This window comes from Chlamydotis macqueenii, chromosome 5 (genome assembly GCF_036417535.1).
Source record: "Chlamydotis macqueenii isolate bChlMac1 chromosome 5, bChlMac1.mat, whole genome shotgun sequence".
Lineage (NCBI taxonomy): Eukaryota > Metazoa > Chordata > Aves > Otidiformes > Otididae > Chlamydotis > Chlamydotis macqueenii.
The window spans coordinates 11,961,046-11,978,630 of NC_141560.1; the positions used below are offsets into that span (position 1 = coordinate 11,961,046).

General features: G+C 36.7%; 1 protein-coding gene across 13 annotated transcripts in view; it reads left to right on the top strand.

Annotated features, from left to right (window-relative positions):
* The window catches only part of CDC42BPB (CDC42 binding protein kinase beta), a 98,112-nt gene that overhangs the window by 49,913 nt on the left and 30,614 nt on the right, over positions 1 to 17,585 (top strand). For all 13 annotated transcript variants that reach the window (XR_015258790.1, XM_086749990.1, XM_086749991.1 and 10 more), the window contains 12 exons: positions 1,177 to 1,325; positions 4,730 to 4,823; positions 6,153 to 6,353; positions 8,150 to 8,398; positions 9,390 to 9,469; positions 10,431 to 10,597; positions 10,697 to 10,816; positions 12,636 to 12,769; positions 14,380 to 14,622; positions 16,319 to 16,429; positions 16,860 to 17,104; positions 17,286 to 17,391. Coding sequence is in view for 12 of the 13 variants with exons in the window: in XM_086749990.1 (XP_086606116.1) it covers positions 1,177 to 1,325; positions 4,730 to 4,823; positions 6,153 to 6,353; positions 8,150 to 8,398; positions 9,390 to 9,469; positions 10,431 to 10,597; positions 10,697 to 10,816; positions 12,636 to 12,769; positions 14,380 to 14,622; positions 16,319 to 16,429; positions 16,860 to 17,104; positions 17,286 to 17,391 (1,899 nt within the window). In the remaining variant the exon portion in view is untranslated. The remainder of the gene's footprint in view (positions 1 to 1,176; positions 1,326 to 4,729; positions 4,824 to 6,152; positions 6,354 to 8,149; positions 8,399 to 9,389; positions 9,470 to 10,430; positions 10,598 to 10,696; positions 10,817 to 12,635; positions 12,770 to 14,379; positions 14,623 to 16,318; positions 16,430 to 16,859; positions 17,105 to 17,285; positions 17,392 to 17,585) is intronic.

Below are 17,585 nucleotides of genomic sequence, written 5' to 3' on the forward strand. Positions count from 1 at the left end.
AATAAGATGGAAAGAGAAATATCAAAACCTATGCCTTTCTGAGTCACTCTTTTCAGCCAAAAGATAGTGAGGAAATGGTTAGTATTGCACTTTATGGTCCTTTGGGTTTCTATCTTTTTTAATTTGCTTCCCCTGTGGAAGATGAATCTGTGGCAGAGGCAGTGGACTGTAGGTTCCTTTACCTTGAGAAGAAAAATAAGATGACTGCTTTGGAATGTTAATTCCAGAATAAGCAAAGTTATTCCTAAAACCACGTTATCAAAGAGTCTTGGAAAGCATGGAATAAAATGGCTCAAGACTGGTACTAGGTAGTCATCTGGTTATTGCTAGGAAATAACTAAAATGTAATCCTCGTTTTGTGGTGTGAGGAACAAATAGCACATCTGAGTCCTTTTCTTTCGCGTTACCCTATCTGTGTTGGTCCTTTCCATGAATAGGATAACAGCTGATTGGCCTAGGAGGCTGTTTCCTTTTTCATTGAAATATATTCAAAAGAACATGAATGTTTGATTTTTACATTTCCTACTGCAGTGCCTCTTGCTTGGCAGTGCTTCTGGCTTGTCTTGGGCATCCCTAACGTATAGTGTCATCAAGTTCCTGCCAGCTGTGTTATGCATCCATGATGTGGCATGTGCCAAGATGAGTATTTGAAGATGTCGATGTGATAAGACCCACTTTTGGAACCACTAGTAGTGTTGAAATGTTACGGAAACTAAAATTAGTCATGAGATGTATATTTTAGACTAAGCTGCATTGAGTATTGTTTTTAACTATAGATTTTTCTTCCTGCATCCTGTGGAAATTCTCAGTTTAAGGGTTGATAACCTACATTAGTTTTGTTGATATTAGATAATTTTCTTATTGTTACACTGCAGTTAAGACAGGAATAAACTCACTCTGATTTACTTGTTTGTTGCTGACATATCTTGGGGGTGTTTTTTATGGTAAGAGCTGAATGCTGATGTGTCATTACTGTGATTATTAAAGGAATATGATATCTTTTTACACTGAAAAAGCAAATAAAAGTAATGCAAAAGGCTGCCAATTTTGACTGCTTTCCCCAGGCAGAGAAAAAAATTAGTGAAAGGGTTTTTTTTCAGTAGTTAACTGATAAACTTTTTTTTTTTCTTACCAGCTGTCTCTCAGTACTTGTCTGCTTTATTTCTCCCATTTCAGTATCTAGTGATGGACTACTATGTTGGTGGTGACTTACTGACACTTCTCAGTAAGTTTGAAGACAAGCTTCCTGAAGATATGGCTAGGTTCTACATTGGTGAAATGGTGCTTGCTATACATTCCATACATGAGCTGCATTATGTGCACAGGTAAGATGGTCTCACTTGGCAAAAAATACAGGTGCAGTTATATGAAGTTAATCCTAAAGATATTGCTGCATATACGAATGGGTGCAGTAGACATAGGCAAACTACTGTGGGTACTTGCTTCTATATGCTGTATAACAGCTGCAAAAGCTATTACACTTTAAATATCAAGTTTTGATGGATTGATATTATAAGCAGTGACATTTACCTGACTAACCTTTTACTAAAGCTTTTATTTTTAATCAGACTTCTTGACTTATCCTCAATTAACTTCATGAATATTTGTCTGCCTTTGTCCAAGCCAACCTAGAAGTCTGAGCCAATTTGAATTTTCTGCAAATACTTAGACGTTCTGCAAAATTTATGCACAGTAAGCCCATGATAACATCAGTGCATCTACTTACCTGAGGTCCTCAAACAGTTTTTGTAATGTGCTGGTCTAATTGTTTCTGCACACAGGATGTGTGTTGCGGATCAGTGCCTACCATCATGTTAACTTAGGTTGTGTTCTGTAGTAGTTAAGAACGTACAATATTCCTCGTTCTCTGTTAGAGGAAACAGGTCAGGAAGGTAGGGTACACTTTGTATGCTTCTTTTTTACTTCCTTTTGGAGCAACTGTTTTAGAAGAGCTGTGAGTAGTGCAAGAAAGGCATTTGATAAATATTTTATTTCATCATTGCAAGTGTCTTGATCAAGTGAGAATTTCTATCCTTTGTTTACTTTTCAGTTTTAGCAACTGTGTATGATGTGTCGATTAGAAAGCAAAATTAAACTTATTCTGGAAACCTCTGCAGTTGTCTCTTTATAGGCTGACTTTATAGCTTGACTTCAGTAAACAGAGAAGTTAGAAAAATCGTAGAATCTTAGAATGGTTAGAGTTGGAAGGGACCTTCAAAGGTCATCTAATCCAACCCCCCTGCAAGGAGCAGGGACATCTCGGACTAGATCAGGTTGCTCAGAGTGTGAAATACAGAGTGTGAGAGTAGTGAGGTTTTTCAGTTAACTGAAAGCTACATATGGCCATAAGAGTAGGTTCGTGATAGGTCATTGAAACTCCTGGGTCAGGAGAGGTGGACTTCATAGTAGCGTTGTGTCTGACTTGGCCAGGTCCCTTTACTTCTTTAGGCCTTTATTTCTTAGTCTGTGAAGTAAGAAATCTATCTTTTTTTTTTTTTTTTTTAGTGAAATTTATGGGTGAAAACCATTAGATAAGTGAGGTGATTTTTATTTACAACTAATGTTTAAAAGACACAGGGAAATCTTAGACTGTAGCGCTTTCAGTTCTTCTGTTTGGTCTTTGGATCAGTATTTCAAAAAAGAGAAATGATACATAAACTCTGTAATACTCCCCTGAGTAAATGTGATTGATACGTGGAGATTTAAAAACGTTATGGACTTGGAGAAGTTCACCAGAAGCACCATTGCACCCATTTCTGAGGAAGATGGCCCAATGAACTAACCAGCTCCGTCTTTTCCTGGGGCTGAATGAATGTTTCTTGTGGCAATAGGAGTGAATGGCTCTCAGGCCAAAACGTACCCTTTGAATAGGAGATGTGTGAATGCCCAAGAAATTACTGCTTGGCAACTGGAATGGATTAGGAGGAAGCATGATTGCTCTGAAGAGGATTTCAAGGACCCTTTAAAGGCTTATATGACCTGTTAGCTGTAGATAGGAAACAGTGGAGCTCAGAGATGAAGCATTAAGCTTTTCTGAACAGAAACAGTGTTCCCTTAGGCAAGCGAGATCTGAATGTCAAGCAGAAAAGCAGAGATGTATTGTATGAGATTGGCTCATGCTTCAAATGGGACTGCGAGCAGTGTTCTTTAAAAAAACAAACAAAGAAAAAAAATATATGTATAGTTGTATATAAGCTTTAGTAGTCCTCTGCACCTACTGAGCTTGACTTGTGATTATGGGACTGTAAGGGAATCTTGACAATATCTGGAACTGAAATGTATGGAATAAGTTTAAAAATAGAAAATTTCTAATGAGTTTATTGGGAAAGCATAGTGAGATGGTCTAATTTTCTGAGTTAGTGCGTATTTTTCTGTATTATTACAGGTAAGTATGCATTTAATTTACGTTGACAGGCTTAGATTAGAATTTGCTATTTTGTCTTAGTACTGCTAATGAGCAACAGTATCAGTGGAGTTTCAGTAATTAATTTCAAAGCATTAGCCCTTGATTTAAAAGTGTCAATTCAAGTTTGTGTTGGAAAAATTTATCAGATTGACAGGATTTTTACACACATGAGGACTCTTTGTTAAACCTATCATGATTTCTCTTGTAAGTCTCCTCAAGTGTGAAACTGTGGAATTCAGCACCTTGAAAATCTGACGCTGGCAACTTCCACATTTATGTAGCAAGGTGTACTAGAGCACTTTTGTTCTTGTTCCTAGTAGTTCTACTCTCTTCCTCAAAAATAAAGCTGAAGCTGTTGTACAATTTTTGAGTACGTGTAGTAGCATTTGGAACTTCCCATTTGAAGAGAAATACAGTATTTTATGGTGGAACCAGACTGGTGGGTTTAACGTAAAGCACATGTGGTTTTACCTATGAGTAATACATAATATTATTTGAACAAGTATGATATTAAAAAAAAAACCAAAACCAACCCAAATAAACACATTTATAGGTTTGATTATCTTTTTTTTTTGCTAGCTCAGGAGAAAAATAGTATTTCAAAACGGCATGGTGATATGCTAGCATGTTGGGAGCTGATCCTGGGTAGTGTTGGCTAAAGGAAGGAAAGGAGACTGGTATGAGTTACCTTGCAAGACTCGGATGTTCTAGAGCTAGAGGAATTTGTAGAGTAACTGGTGTGTGTACATAGGATGCAAAGGTCTTTAGGTACCCATAGAAGCAAATGTGCTGTGCAATAGTGTACAGTAGTGCAATAGGTCTTGAATAGCAAGTGAAAAATATTGGCGAACAGAAATGCTGAACAAAATTTAGAGAAGCAGTAAAAAAAATCTTTTTAAATAAGAAGTTAGAAGTTGGTTATAAATCTTAGTGCAAAACATGAGATTAAACAGTTACCTTTTTTCTTGTCTTTCTTGCCCCTAAACAGTATATTGTAATGTATATAGTCTTGAAATTATGTTGATGAAGTAAACTACCCCTCCATTACAGTCATATGACTCACTGTAACTGTTCTGCTTGGTTATTTGACCATTCAAGAGTTCAGCTTTGAGCTGAATCTCAGATGTAATCTAAGGCTTCAATATTGTGGGCAGAGTTGTAAGTTCAGCAGGAGGAGAGGTTTGTAAATACTGCGATTAAAAAAGTTTGCACCCATGGGTATCCCAAGATATTAATCTTGCATCAGAATAACAAAGAATTTTGTTTTACAAGCAGAACTAATATTATATATTTAAATCTTTTCACTTCTTTCTATTATAACAGGGACATAAAGCCTGATAATGTTCTTTTGGATGTGAATGGCCACATACGACTGGCAGACTTTGGGTCCTGTCTGAAAATGAGTGAAGATGGCACAGTATGTATGAAACCAATTTTAATTGGGTCACTGGTAGTGGGACCTTTTAAGTAATTTGTTAGTATTAAAGCTATTAGATATTGTCATTGTGCATCAGGGATGTGAGAGATTGTAAGCTTTTTGACATGCTAAAAATTAAGTGAAGTGTATAACAGCATATTTATAAAAACATTTATACATCTGCATCTCCTTGTTTCACAGGCTGCTGCCTTTAAAGTTATCCTTTACTATGTTTTTCTAACTTTTACCTTTTCTTCTACTAGCCATTTGAATTCTCCTGAGATTTTTATTAACTATCCAAAGACCTTTAAAAATGGATAGAAGTTTGATGTTACTTATCTGCTGGAATCATAGGTGACCAGGAACCTAGCAGCCATGACAATATGAGTCATCCAAAACGAGGAGATAATTAATAGGCATTTTATCTCCTATGCCTTTTACAAAAGGAACAGCAACATTATGGTAGTTGGCCATCTTGTGCACCAGACTGGATACACCCCTAAAAGCTAAATCACTCATGAGGTTTTTGTTTGTTTTGCCTAGTCTAGGGTGCTTGCTGAGGTGCCAGTCCTGCCAAAGTACAGCATTCACCATCGGTCACCGATTTTGGCACAAACTCAGGTCTTGATGATGTTCTGTAGTCAGAAAATGCCTGTCAGTTTTACCATTTTAAAATGCAGAATGAGTTGGAAGGAGCTGTTGTAACTCTATGTGAAACCTGAGAACATATTCCAAGCGATTAGAGCTGCTCTGTCACTGCCCTGATGGTCAGGGCTTCCCCACTACTTGGGCACAGGGCAATTCCCCACCTTACACCTGTGTTGTGTCCAGTTACAAGTTATGCAATAACCATTAAACCAGTTTCTGACATAATAAAAATAGGGAACTACTTGCCCTGGGACATTGTTTTATGATCTTCAAATGAAACTGTAAAATTCGGGCGTAGGACTTGAACTCCTTGCTTGTTCATTTTTCATTTCAACTTTTGGCAGCAAATTGCAATTTTAAAGTATAAACAGACACAAAGAGAAAACGTATTCTCCTCTTGTCTTTCTGCTTTCACTTAGCTGTGATTATTTTGGTTTTCTACTGTGTTCAAAATAAAACATATCAACTGATTTTTATGTTGAAGTGGACTGGAACTTAATCTTTGCAGTCTTTGTTACTTTCTTAATATTTCTTTATTTTGTGGCTGTGATTTTATAAATCTCTTCCCTTTCCAAAATCATGTCCTGGTGTCTCTGTTTGTCAGAAATACTGCTGTGTGAGTGAGAAAGTTGCTGAGAGAACTTGAAAACTTATGAAAATTATGTTTGCCTTATTTTTAAGGTACAGTCTTCGGTAGCAGTGGGTACACCTGACTACATCTCCCCTGAGATACTGCAAGCAATGGAAGATGGAATGGGAAAATATGGGCCTGAATGTGACTGGTGGTCACTGGGTGTCTGCATGTATGAAATGCTGTATGGTGAAACACCCTTTTATGCAGAGTCATTAGTAGAAACCTATGGGAAGATTATGAATCATGAAGTAAGAGCTATATTAAATTTTTGTGTATTCATTGAGATTATAATGCTCACAGAGAAATTGTTGTTGCTTAAAGATACTGATGTGATGGTAGTTCTTTGTGTTTTTGTGATGTTTTAGAACCATATTATGTAGGTTTTTTCGTTCAGGTTTTAGGAATGTTTGCTTCTCTGAACTGCAGAAACTGAATTCTTTGTCAAATTGAATTTTTTCTCTAAATGCTGGTGGAAAGCAGTCGTCACATAATCAAAATTAAAACCTACTCTCATGTTAGACCCATTTAAAGTTTCATCTGGGCTGTGCAGGAGAAGTGAAGTAATGCATTATTTATACAGCTGTGCACATTTTCTGTCACGCCGATAACAGTACAAAAAAGAGAACAGGCAAGTCGATTGGTGTAGACATGAGCTACGTGAAGAACATGAGGTTCAGGGGAGTTGCTTCTAGTGGAAGTAATAGAAAAACGTGAATTTGAGCTGGATGAAGAATGTGAGGTTAGGGGTATGTCCAGGGTAAAAGTGGTAGAGAAGAGTCGGAGCTTCTGGGTGCACTTTTAACGTTAGAGAATAGGAATATAAATCAGTTCATGGTGTCCTTTCAAGAGCTGTGTTAGGAGGATGTGTTTATGTGCATACTCATCCGAGGTGGCCAGAAGCTGTTGTGTAGGGTGTATTGTTGAAATGAGTGGAGTTTACTGGTGTTTACAATGCTGTGCTCTCACAGTGAAGTAGTGATGGATAAGACATTAAATCCTTGCCAAAGCTGACTCCCTTGCTGTGATGAATATTAATCTCTGTTGCTTTAATTTGTTCAATGAACCAGTTGGTTGCAAATGTCACCGGTGTAGACTCTGACTACCTGGCTCTTAAACTGCTTAGGAGGAAATTTGAAGTTGTAGTCCTGCAGACTTAATACTTAATACAATCTCATTTGGACACACAATCAATATGATTGTATATTTTTCAATTGAAGCTTTAAAGTTTAATTTCAATTACGCTGCTTTAGTCCCTAATGATTTCATTTTAAACTTGAAAAGTTGTATTATAAAAAGATCTATATTATGCATGCTGTTGTCCCTTATGGAAAAAAACAAACCAAAAAGCCCTTCTTGACTGTACAGTGGTACTTAGTAGTAAGCTAAAATATAGAAAAAGTTTTCCCAGTTTTTATCTAGAATAATTTCAAGTGTTAGTGGTAAGTACAATTTTTAAATCTTCTGTTTGTTTATGTAATATAAATCTTTGCTAAATGTAGATTATATTTTGGTAAGAAAAACAGATTTTTAACTGATAAATTAGAAAAATGCATCCTTAAATATAACAATGTTTTGTAAAGAATTGACTACTGTCATGGGTTTTTAAGAGTTGAAATAAATAAAATCTCAAGGAGTACATCTTCAGGAGATTGGTGGATCTGTGACTAAGAATACCAGTGAGGGTCTGCCCTTGTTCTATGATCTTTAATGCATTATAGCATGTCAAAATTCCTGTATGTTTTAGGAAAAGCAAACTTTTTTCTTTTTTAATAGAGTTACTGTAATTGCAGTTAGTTTCAAACAGTTCTGTATTAAAGAAATTGAGAAATGATTACTTGTCCTTGAAATCCAATTTAAGACGAAAGGTCTATCACTGAATGTATTTGCATTGTGCTCTGCCACTGCTCACTGGAACTAGAACAATGTTTGACTCTTCACTTCCAGTTTCATTGGTGTCATTTAGCACGTTCTTTTTGAAACTACCGTTGAAAGTGAAGGAATGGATTTCTTCTCTAAGAATTTCTCTATTTGTTTTGTTTTCTAGGAACGATTTCAGTTTCCATCCCATGTTACAGATGTATCTGAAGAAGCAAAAGATCTTATTCAGCGACTTATCTGCAGTAGGGAGCGTAGACTGGGACAGAATGGAATAGAGGACTTTAAGTCTCACGCGTTTTTTGAAGGACTTAATTGGGATAACATCCGAAACCTAGAAGCACCTTACATTCCAGATGTTAGCAGTCCTTCTGACACTTCAAACTTTGATGTAGACGATGATGTATTAAGAAATCCAGTGAGTCATTGTTTTTAAATTTCACTAATGCAAGTATGCAACCTTGCTGCACTATAAGATAGTGAGAACTTATTTCAAAATAAGTAATGTAGGAGATGAAAAATAAGTCATTTCAAGTGTGAAAAATTCAAGTTTTTAATCTTTTTAGTGTTTTGGGTTGTCAGAAATCGTGAGCTGCTTTTCTACATGGTAGATGCCAAAATGGACTACTGTTATATGATCAGTCAGACTTAAAACATACTTAGGTGAGGAAAAAAATACCTTAGTTACACTTTTAATTTACCTTTACAAGGAGCTAGTATTTGGATTTATTCCTTTTCAAAGGTGAAAAAAAACCAAAAAACCTCTGTCTTCAGATATACACGTATGTTCTTTGTGCACCTTGTAGTCACAGCTGTCCATATGAGAAAGCTCACACTGCTACTTTTCCACTCACTTAAGAGCCAGGAGGTTGGTTTTTGGAGTGGGGACGTTGGTGTTCCCATCCTCTGTTTCTGTTGTGGAGTAGCTTACAAACTCAGGTCAGAAGGAGCAGAGGGCTTTTGTGGTAATTTGTTCATCAGCTTGTATTCCAAGAAACGAAGAGCTTTTGTCATGTTTTTTGATTACATCTCTAACAATAAGTAGCATACTAAATCTAACAGCATGCATTTTGATGCCAGGTAACTTTTAATCAGGAACTTGAAATTTTGAGTTTTCTTTTACTAAGTTGCATTGTGCTTTGAACTTGTTGAAGTGCTGCCCTTTCAAGTGCTGGTTCAGGAGGCTCCTAAATTCAGGTCGTTATATTAAGTGACCTGATCTGAAATAAAGTTCATCCAGGGACAGTGGAAGACTGTACAATGAAACGTAACTGGCAATTGTCTATTGGTATGCTATAAGAAAAGTCTTTCTGTTAGCTGTCTGTCTTTTAACTGCTGCGGCTAAATCAAATGGCTTTAGGTCCATAAAGGTTCTCTTTTGGGTTTTCATGCATTTTGTTTTCATGCAGGAAGTGGTGCCACCAAGTTCTCATACAGGCTTTTCTGGATTGCATTTACCATTCGTTGGGTTTACGTACACAACTGATAGGTAAGCAAAGAATATGTTGTTCATTAAACTTGTTTCCCAAATGCAGCTAATTCTAGGAAATTCTAATTTTTATAAACATGTAGAAAGGTTGATGTCCATACGTGTACCTGTGGATAAACCTTTATTCCCTTGTCTGAACATGTTTTGATCATACTTGCCAAGATTAGATGCTTCTGTCTTTAATATTTTATCTATTTGAAATGAATGAAAGTTAAGGGATTACATGTGCCACTTGCAGTTGGGTGTAAACTTGCTGTTCCTGCATTGAGAGGCTGAGAGCAAGTCTTGTCCATGTTGCGTGTCTGCTAGGAAGAGTTCAAGATTAGCTTGTTGCACCAAAGTCTTGCTGGTAGGCTGGGTTGACATAAGTAGTGGCTCACTTTGCACATCTTTGAAATGGCCTCTGTCTGACTTGAGAGATCATTCAAGCGTATACTTGTCTTACTGGCCTTAAGGTTATTCTACCCTGTTTGTTATCAAGTTATTTCCCTTTGCTAGGGTTTGTTACTCCATTCAATACTATTTCAGAAAGAGCCCAGCACGCACATCTCATCCTTTTCAGAGTGAGATCGTGCGACTGAACTTAAATCCATCTTTGTCACACTTCAAAGCAAACTTTTGGGTTTGTTTCTCAACTCTCTCGGTGGAGGTACACTTAGTTGCATACTTCGCTGTCAAATAGTGGTAACTTTTGGCGTAGGATAGTTAACATTTTCAGTCATTTAAGGTAGTTTGTAAAGTGAATATACATCTGCATCATTGAAGTCCTGAATGAGAGTATGTTAATTCTACAGCAGCATATGCAGTAGCTAGGGAATAATGACTTCATCTACCCTGACAATTACTGCAGTAATTGTTCGTGTACATTTAAGGTGCGTATTTGGTGGAATCCCAGCGTGTCACTGCTATAGACTTCTGTAAATATTTATTAAAATGTTCTAACTTATGTATTTGTTTTCAGCTCTTTATCTGATAGAGGCACTTTAAAGAGTGTGGTGCAGTCTGATGCTGTAACCAAAGATATGGATGTTCAGCGTGACTTAAAGAACACTTCACAAATAGAAGGCTATGAAAAGAAAATACGGAAATTAGAACAAGAAAAGCAGGATCTGAACAGAAAACTGCAAGGTTAGTGGTATATATTCTTTTGGATTCTTAGTTCTGCTCATTAGGAAGAATTGGACTGTATTTTATTGAAAGCATTTTCCTTCCTTTTCTAATTTTAAGAATCTACACAGACAATGCAGAATCTCCAGGGTCCAGTGTGTGTTACAGTAAATGCAAGCCGTGATAAGGAGATTAAAAAATTAAATGAAGAAATTGAACGGTTGAAGAACAAATTAACAGGTAAGCCTCTGGCATGGTAATTATAGTAATGCAATTTAATGTTAATTGGAGTAGCAAAATACATACTGTGTTTTTGCAGTGAGTAGAAGTAATGTTTTGAGGTGCTAAAAAAAACAAAGGTTTTTTTTAAAGTCTTATTCAATATGAAGAGGCATTTCAGTTTTTCCAGATGAGCACTTCACTACTTCTTCCACTTGCTCAGCCTGATAGTATATATTAGCATGGGGAGTCTAGAGTGTAACGAATCATCTAGATGGATTCAGTTTTTTTTTTTTTTTTTTGTGGTGTCTGTGGAAGTCTCACGAGATCCTCTTCTCTTCCTGCTTCTTTGAAGGGCGTGTGTATTGTTTTGGAGGGGTTTTATTTGAGGTAGGTGTAAGAGACAGTGGGGAGAGAAGACTAGTTGCTCTTTGGTAACATAAGGTGATAGGTGGGAGGATGTGTAATAATAGTTCATATTTAAATATTTCTGAGCTCCTCCTCCCTTTGTGTTTCTGTCTGGTGATGCGTTAATTAGGAAGCACTGAGCACTGCAAAACAACAAATACTGGCATCTGTCCTGAGAGAAGACTGACTCATCCATATCACTGAAAATCTGTTGCTTGACAATGCTGTTAGTTTACCCATACAAACCTCCTGGTGGCATCTAATTTTTAAGTGGGAATCAATGATAAACAAAATGATAGCTTTGAATCATAATGACTTGGCTGAGAGGTTTGTAGGGGCCTGTAGTATAGCATAAGTGAGTTCAGATGCTGAGTTGCTGATCCTGACTTTTTTTTTTTCCCTGCAGTTTGGTAATATACCCCCTTTGTAGGTGCATGAATTTCAAAAATCAGCTCAGCTCGCCGAAGTAGATTATACTTCCAAAAAAAAGCTATTCTTGTATATTCTGGAACTGGTTTGAGTCAAAATAGTTACATTAAGGTGCTACTTCTGTAAATGGTTCAGATTTATCCAGCTCTTCAGCCAATGGTGTCCTGTTAAATATAAATACTAGCAGTATGATCTCATTTAAAAAGTAGTGGTATTGGTTCATGTAGAGTAGGAGGAGGTTTGTGCTGAAATGAGAAAGGGAATAATACTTTAATCATTACAGCAGTGGGTGGGATTCCTGAATACATAGTTCTAATTTCCTGTTCTGCCGCAGACATCAGTGGAGCTTGAGTGAGATAGTTATTCCCTGTGCAATTTCTTATTTATTTGTTTAAAAGAAGTAATAATTAAAACAATATGGAGAATGGCAGTTCATTTTCTTATCGGCTCTTAGGACTGAGCAGAAATATATAAAGGTGGTTAGTTTGTTGCACTTAAAAGAGATAATTTCAAATTGAATTTCTCTGGTTTTCTTTGGAAGTAAAGAGAGAACAACTAGGGGAACATACTGCCAGGAATATGGGCAGTCAGGTCTCCAGCCTGCCTTGTGCAGGATGGAATTTCCTTCCCAGATTGTTAGTTCTTACCTACTCTAGGAAATAAATAGTCCTTTCCTCTCTTGCTGGACGCACTAGTGACTGACTGTAGTCTTGCTTGTCATATAATGAAAACTTTTTAGGAGACAAATTAGAACTAGAATTTGAACAACTCAAGTTTATTTTAATGTTTTCAAGGGCTGTAAGATGCATTCCTCAAAACCAAAACAAAGCTCTGTGCTAAGGCTTTTTCACTTCAAGAGATGACAGTCTTTGGGAGGATTTCTTTAACAGGCTAAAAAAAAATAAAATTATATGGGGTTGTCAGTGCCCCCAGATTACCTTAAACAGTTGCTTGCTTGGTGTAAATTTGAGACCAGTTACCTTTAATGTGTGTTAATCTACAGATATAAGTAAACTGGAAGGACAGCTTGCAGATGCAGTGGCTTTTCGACAAGAACATGAAGACTCTCTACACAAGTTGAAGGGACTAGAAAAACAGTGCAGAGTACTGCGGCAAGAAAAGGAAGATCTTCATAAGGTATTGATCCAAAGATAGATATGTTTAAAAATGGTCATGTGAAGTAGTTATGGAGCAATTTTGTTGTGATTGCAATTTTAGTGTTTTAAATGCTGCTTTTTAAAACTATACTGAGATGTTAGCGAACCTGTTAATTGCATTAGTAATACAGTAGTTTTCCAAAGTAGCACACTGGTTTTCTGGAAGTTGGTAGACATTTATTTCAAATGTGTTCTGCTAGGTGGAACAAACACCTAAAGAATGGTTTTAGTTTAACTGTTTAATTACTCTCAACTTGTTTCAGTATACACAGGAGTTAAACCCAGATCTATGACTAGTCATCAGTCCTGTACATAGCAAAAAGCGTGTGTGTGTATATATATGTGTGTGTGTGTATGTATGTGTGTGTGTGTATATATATATATATATATGTATGTATATATATATGAAAGAGGTAAAAGAGGTAGGTCACTGCTCCAGCATGAGCCCACTTACTTTTTGTAATACCGAAAGGTTAATTATTGCTTAAGGCTGAGGATGACTTTTATGTAATTGCTGAATTTATTTACTGTTTTGTAAATTACACCTTTGCTTCCTAAAATGTAACAGTCTCTTAGTTGAAGTCAGCAAAATATTTTGTAGTAAAATAAATAGGGGTTTGCATATACTACATACCACTTTCGATAATACTGGAAAAGCTACCAAAAGCTACCAAAGTCTAGCAGCCATGTTTTTCATGTGGCATTTAGATGGACCCAAAAGTAATCCATGGGCCAAAATCTCTGGGGTTTTTGTCCAATAGAATTTAACAGTCTTCTTTCTGTTAACTGCTGGTAAGTATTCTTTACCAGACTGTATGAGTAGGAGAGAAGGCAAATCTGCTCCTCCTGGTTTGAACACATGCCTTTTGAGAAGTTAATGAATGCTCCTGCAATACTTCTACTAAGAGCAGAATTTTTTAGAAGTCGTTTGACTAGTATACATTTATTCTGTTGTCCAGTTCTGCTCTTTCTCTTATTTTCTGTTGCCCACTTTCAAATGATTTTATGTAGAACATTCAATTTGTATTTTGATCTTATTAATTTTTGTTAACTACTTGCTGTTAAGGAAACAGCTTTTATACTTAGAATTAAAGTATTAGAGCTTCACAGTTTGTTCTAAGGAATCTGCCTCAGTTTTCTGAAGAATTTCACAAGATTTGCTTCAGCATCCCAGTGCTGCTACAGTGTTTTTGATGGCTCCCCTGAATGCGCTCTCTGCTAAAACATTCCTTTAAAAAAAAGATTACTGTTCTGCAGGTACATGGTGGTAATATGAAATTAAGTTATTTAGAAGTGAGGTGGCTTTGTGTAGTCAGATTTATAAGAAAGACTTCTGGAACAGTGAAGCTACTGTTGGAGCTGCCACAGTAGAAGCAGAATAACTGCTGTCTTGGTATGTTACTGCAGCTGCTTACACAGTAAAAAAAAAATGTAAGATATCTAAATTAAGTATTACTAATAATTCTTTAAAGTTATGTGAGGTGGTTGAGCTTTCAAGTCATGCTTATGTAAGTCTACTTCCTTTCTTCTTGGAAAGAATATCTGGAGTTCAAATTACTTTCTTCTTATTGTGTTTTGTATTTAAACCAGCAACTTGTAGAAGCCTCAGAGAGATTAAAGACACAATCCAAAGAATTGAGGGATGCCCACCAGCAAAGAAAGCTAGCTGTGCAGGAGTTCTCTGAGCTCAGTGAGAGGATGGGAGACTTGCGGTCCCAAAAGCAGAAGCTGTCCCGTCAACTTCGTGACAAAGAAGAAGAGGTGGAAGTGAGCATGCAGAAAATTGATGCTATGCGACAGGACATCCGTAAATCGGAGAAGATCAGAAAAGAGGTAGCTTGATAAAATAGCTAAGAACAACGTGTTTCAGCTGCTGCTTATCCAGTATTTCAGATGTGATTATATTGAAAAATCAGGACTGTTAATGATAACTTACTTTGTCTGTCTATAAGAAATTATCATGGTAACTCTTCCATATGGCTTTGCTGCAGATCACAAAATAGGTCTTGATTTTTTTTCTGAATGTTTCATTGATATATCAGGAAATGACCTGAGTCATCTTTTTTGTTTGTACTCGGGTTGATCTTAATCTGGAGGAAACTATTCTTGATAGATGCCCAGCTTAGTTTTTCTGTTTTGATTCCTGTGGACTGATTCATAAGTCAGCTTGAAACCTAGCAAGCTTAATGTCTTCATGTGCTTTGAGGCTGGAGTATTCTGACTTCAATGTTTTCTCAACTAAATTTTTCTCTTCAGCTGGAGGGAGGAATAGTGATACAGACTAAATAGGTGGTTTTCATTCCTCTGTAGTTAGTCATTGTAGAGAATATCTGTAATATCTTTAAGCAAGTTAATTTCCAGTCAGTATTCTAGGCAATTTATAGTTTTACATAAGATGAAGCGGATAACCAGAAGAGGGTATAAGAAACAGCTAATGTGGTTAACCCAGAGTATTTTAATCACTGAAAAAATAATCAAATTTTATGTATTCTCTGGGTGAAGTGTAGAAGAGACATTCAAGATCTTTATAAACATTTCTAGAAGACTTCTAGCAAATTGAAGGGCAGTCTATGAAAATGTAGTACTAAGAGATTAAGTTTCTCAGATCTTTATCCATGAATAAGAATTGGTAGTTAACTGGGAAAGGCAGAGGTGTCTGTGGCACTGTATTTCATGCATAGGGCTGTGGCACCTTGTTGCTAGAGCAAAGTGCACCAGGCTTTCAAGACTTGTTGCTTGTTCGGTTACATATTTCCATGCAAGGCTTTATAATCTCCTGTCTTTGTTCTTACAAATTCCTCTGTTCTCCTTTTCCTAACAGCTGTATCAATCTTCTATTCAGAACAGCCTGTAAGTTCATTATCTTGGCCCACAATTCTAAATAAAATCCTTTTAAAAACAACTGTGCTAGTTGAATTTGAATGGAGAAAACCAAATCTTACTCTTCCTGTCAGATTTTTAAACCGTGCCACTATTGCTTGAATTGCAACAGTTGCCCTAGTTGCCACTAAATTGTCTTTCTGATAAGCTTTCTGGAGTCCATAAGTGGATGATCAAGCTTACTTTGTTCTATAATTGCAAGGTAAAAGTGTTCTGTGTTCGTATTTGCAGTATTTTGCAAAAATTTGGATCAAAGGTTAGGATTTTTAAGCCGCCTTTGTAGGTACTGAGGCATAGGACTGATCTGTAAGTGCGGGAGACTTTCTTCTTTCACGACCGCAATGACTTCCTAGTGTCCTTTCCTTCTTCAGCATTGGTAGAAGCTATGCAGTTATCCTTGCACATACTTGATGTAGTTCCTATCAGTACAAAAAGTCACATAGTAGTAGTTCTACTGTGCGAGACAGATGGATGCCTGGATCAATGAAGGCAAAACAATTATTGTGACATTCAGAAACAATTGTTATACTGGGGTAATATAAAACAGAAATAGAGAAAACTTTCTGCTCATCCATATGGGGGAAGGGAAATGAATGATACAGGTAGCATTATCTTATGTTAACATGACTTAAAATTGCTCTCATTGCAGCTGGAAGCCCAACTTGAAGAAGCTGTAGCAGAAGCATCAAAAGAACGCAAGCTTCGTGAGCACAGTGAGGTCTTCTCCAAGCAACTCGAAAATGAACTGGAAGCTCTAAAGGTTACATATTTTTGACAAATTTTTACTCATGACACCGGAGCTGCAATAGTTGTGCTTACCCAACTGTTGATACCAGTGAGAAACTGAAAACTGGCATTACTAGAAGTCTGACCTAGCCTGTTCAGATTTATGTGGATTTTTTTTTTAAGTACTTTAATATCTCATTGGACACTAATGTCTTCAAAACGTCCAGTTTATGAATTCTAAGCAGATACTAAACCAATGTGATCCACATTTGCTATCTCTACAACCCATTTGAACCCCTTATTAGAGTAATGTAATCAGAGCAGTCACTTATGGGGCTTAATGCTTGGAGATAGGCACCTTTTAAATCACTCAAAGTGTCACAAATTTGACAGTTCTAAATTTAAGTAATGTTCCAAAATGTAAAGATCATCGTCTCTTCCTGATGATTTCTCTTCTTCTGTAGCTGAAGCAGGGAGGCCGAGCAGCAGGTGCCACACTAGAGCATCAGCAAGAGCTTTCCAAAATTAAGTCTGAGCTGGAAAAGAAAATCTTATTTTATGAAGAGGAGTTGGTCCGACGAGAAGCATCACACGTTTTGGAAGTAAAAAATGTGAAAAAGGAAGTACATGATTCAGAGAGCCATCAGCTTGCACTGCAGAAAGAGATCATGATATTAAAGGATAAATTAGAGAAAACAAAGCGAGAGAGGTAGACTTTCCAACATGATTCGTTAACTATGGATGTCTTTTTTGATTGTATTGCATTGCAGAGGTATCTGTGCAGGATGGTATATCACCTTAATGCTGTTTATTACTTTTTTGAAAATCCCAGTCTACAGATTTAGCAGTGTTACAGTATAACTGTTTCTGTTTCTTGTCCTTCTCCTTAGGCACAGTGAAATGGAGGAAGCAGTAGGAACAATGAAAGAGAAATATGAGCGTGAAAGATCTATGCTCTTGGAAGATAACAAAAAGCTAACAACAGAAAATGAGAGGGTAATTATTTTAGGAAACACTTTTAAGCAAAGCAAAATTCTTGGTTGCTTTCTGATGTTGAAGTAGTCTACTCATTGATCAGAACAGACCTCTGAATGTCCAGGCAATATCTGAATAAAATAAAGGTAGTTTTCGCCATATAAATGTCAGAGATCTGGCTAAACAGTAACTTTTTAGCATCTCAGTACTGCTCT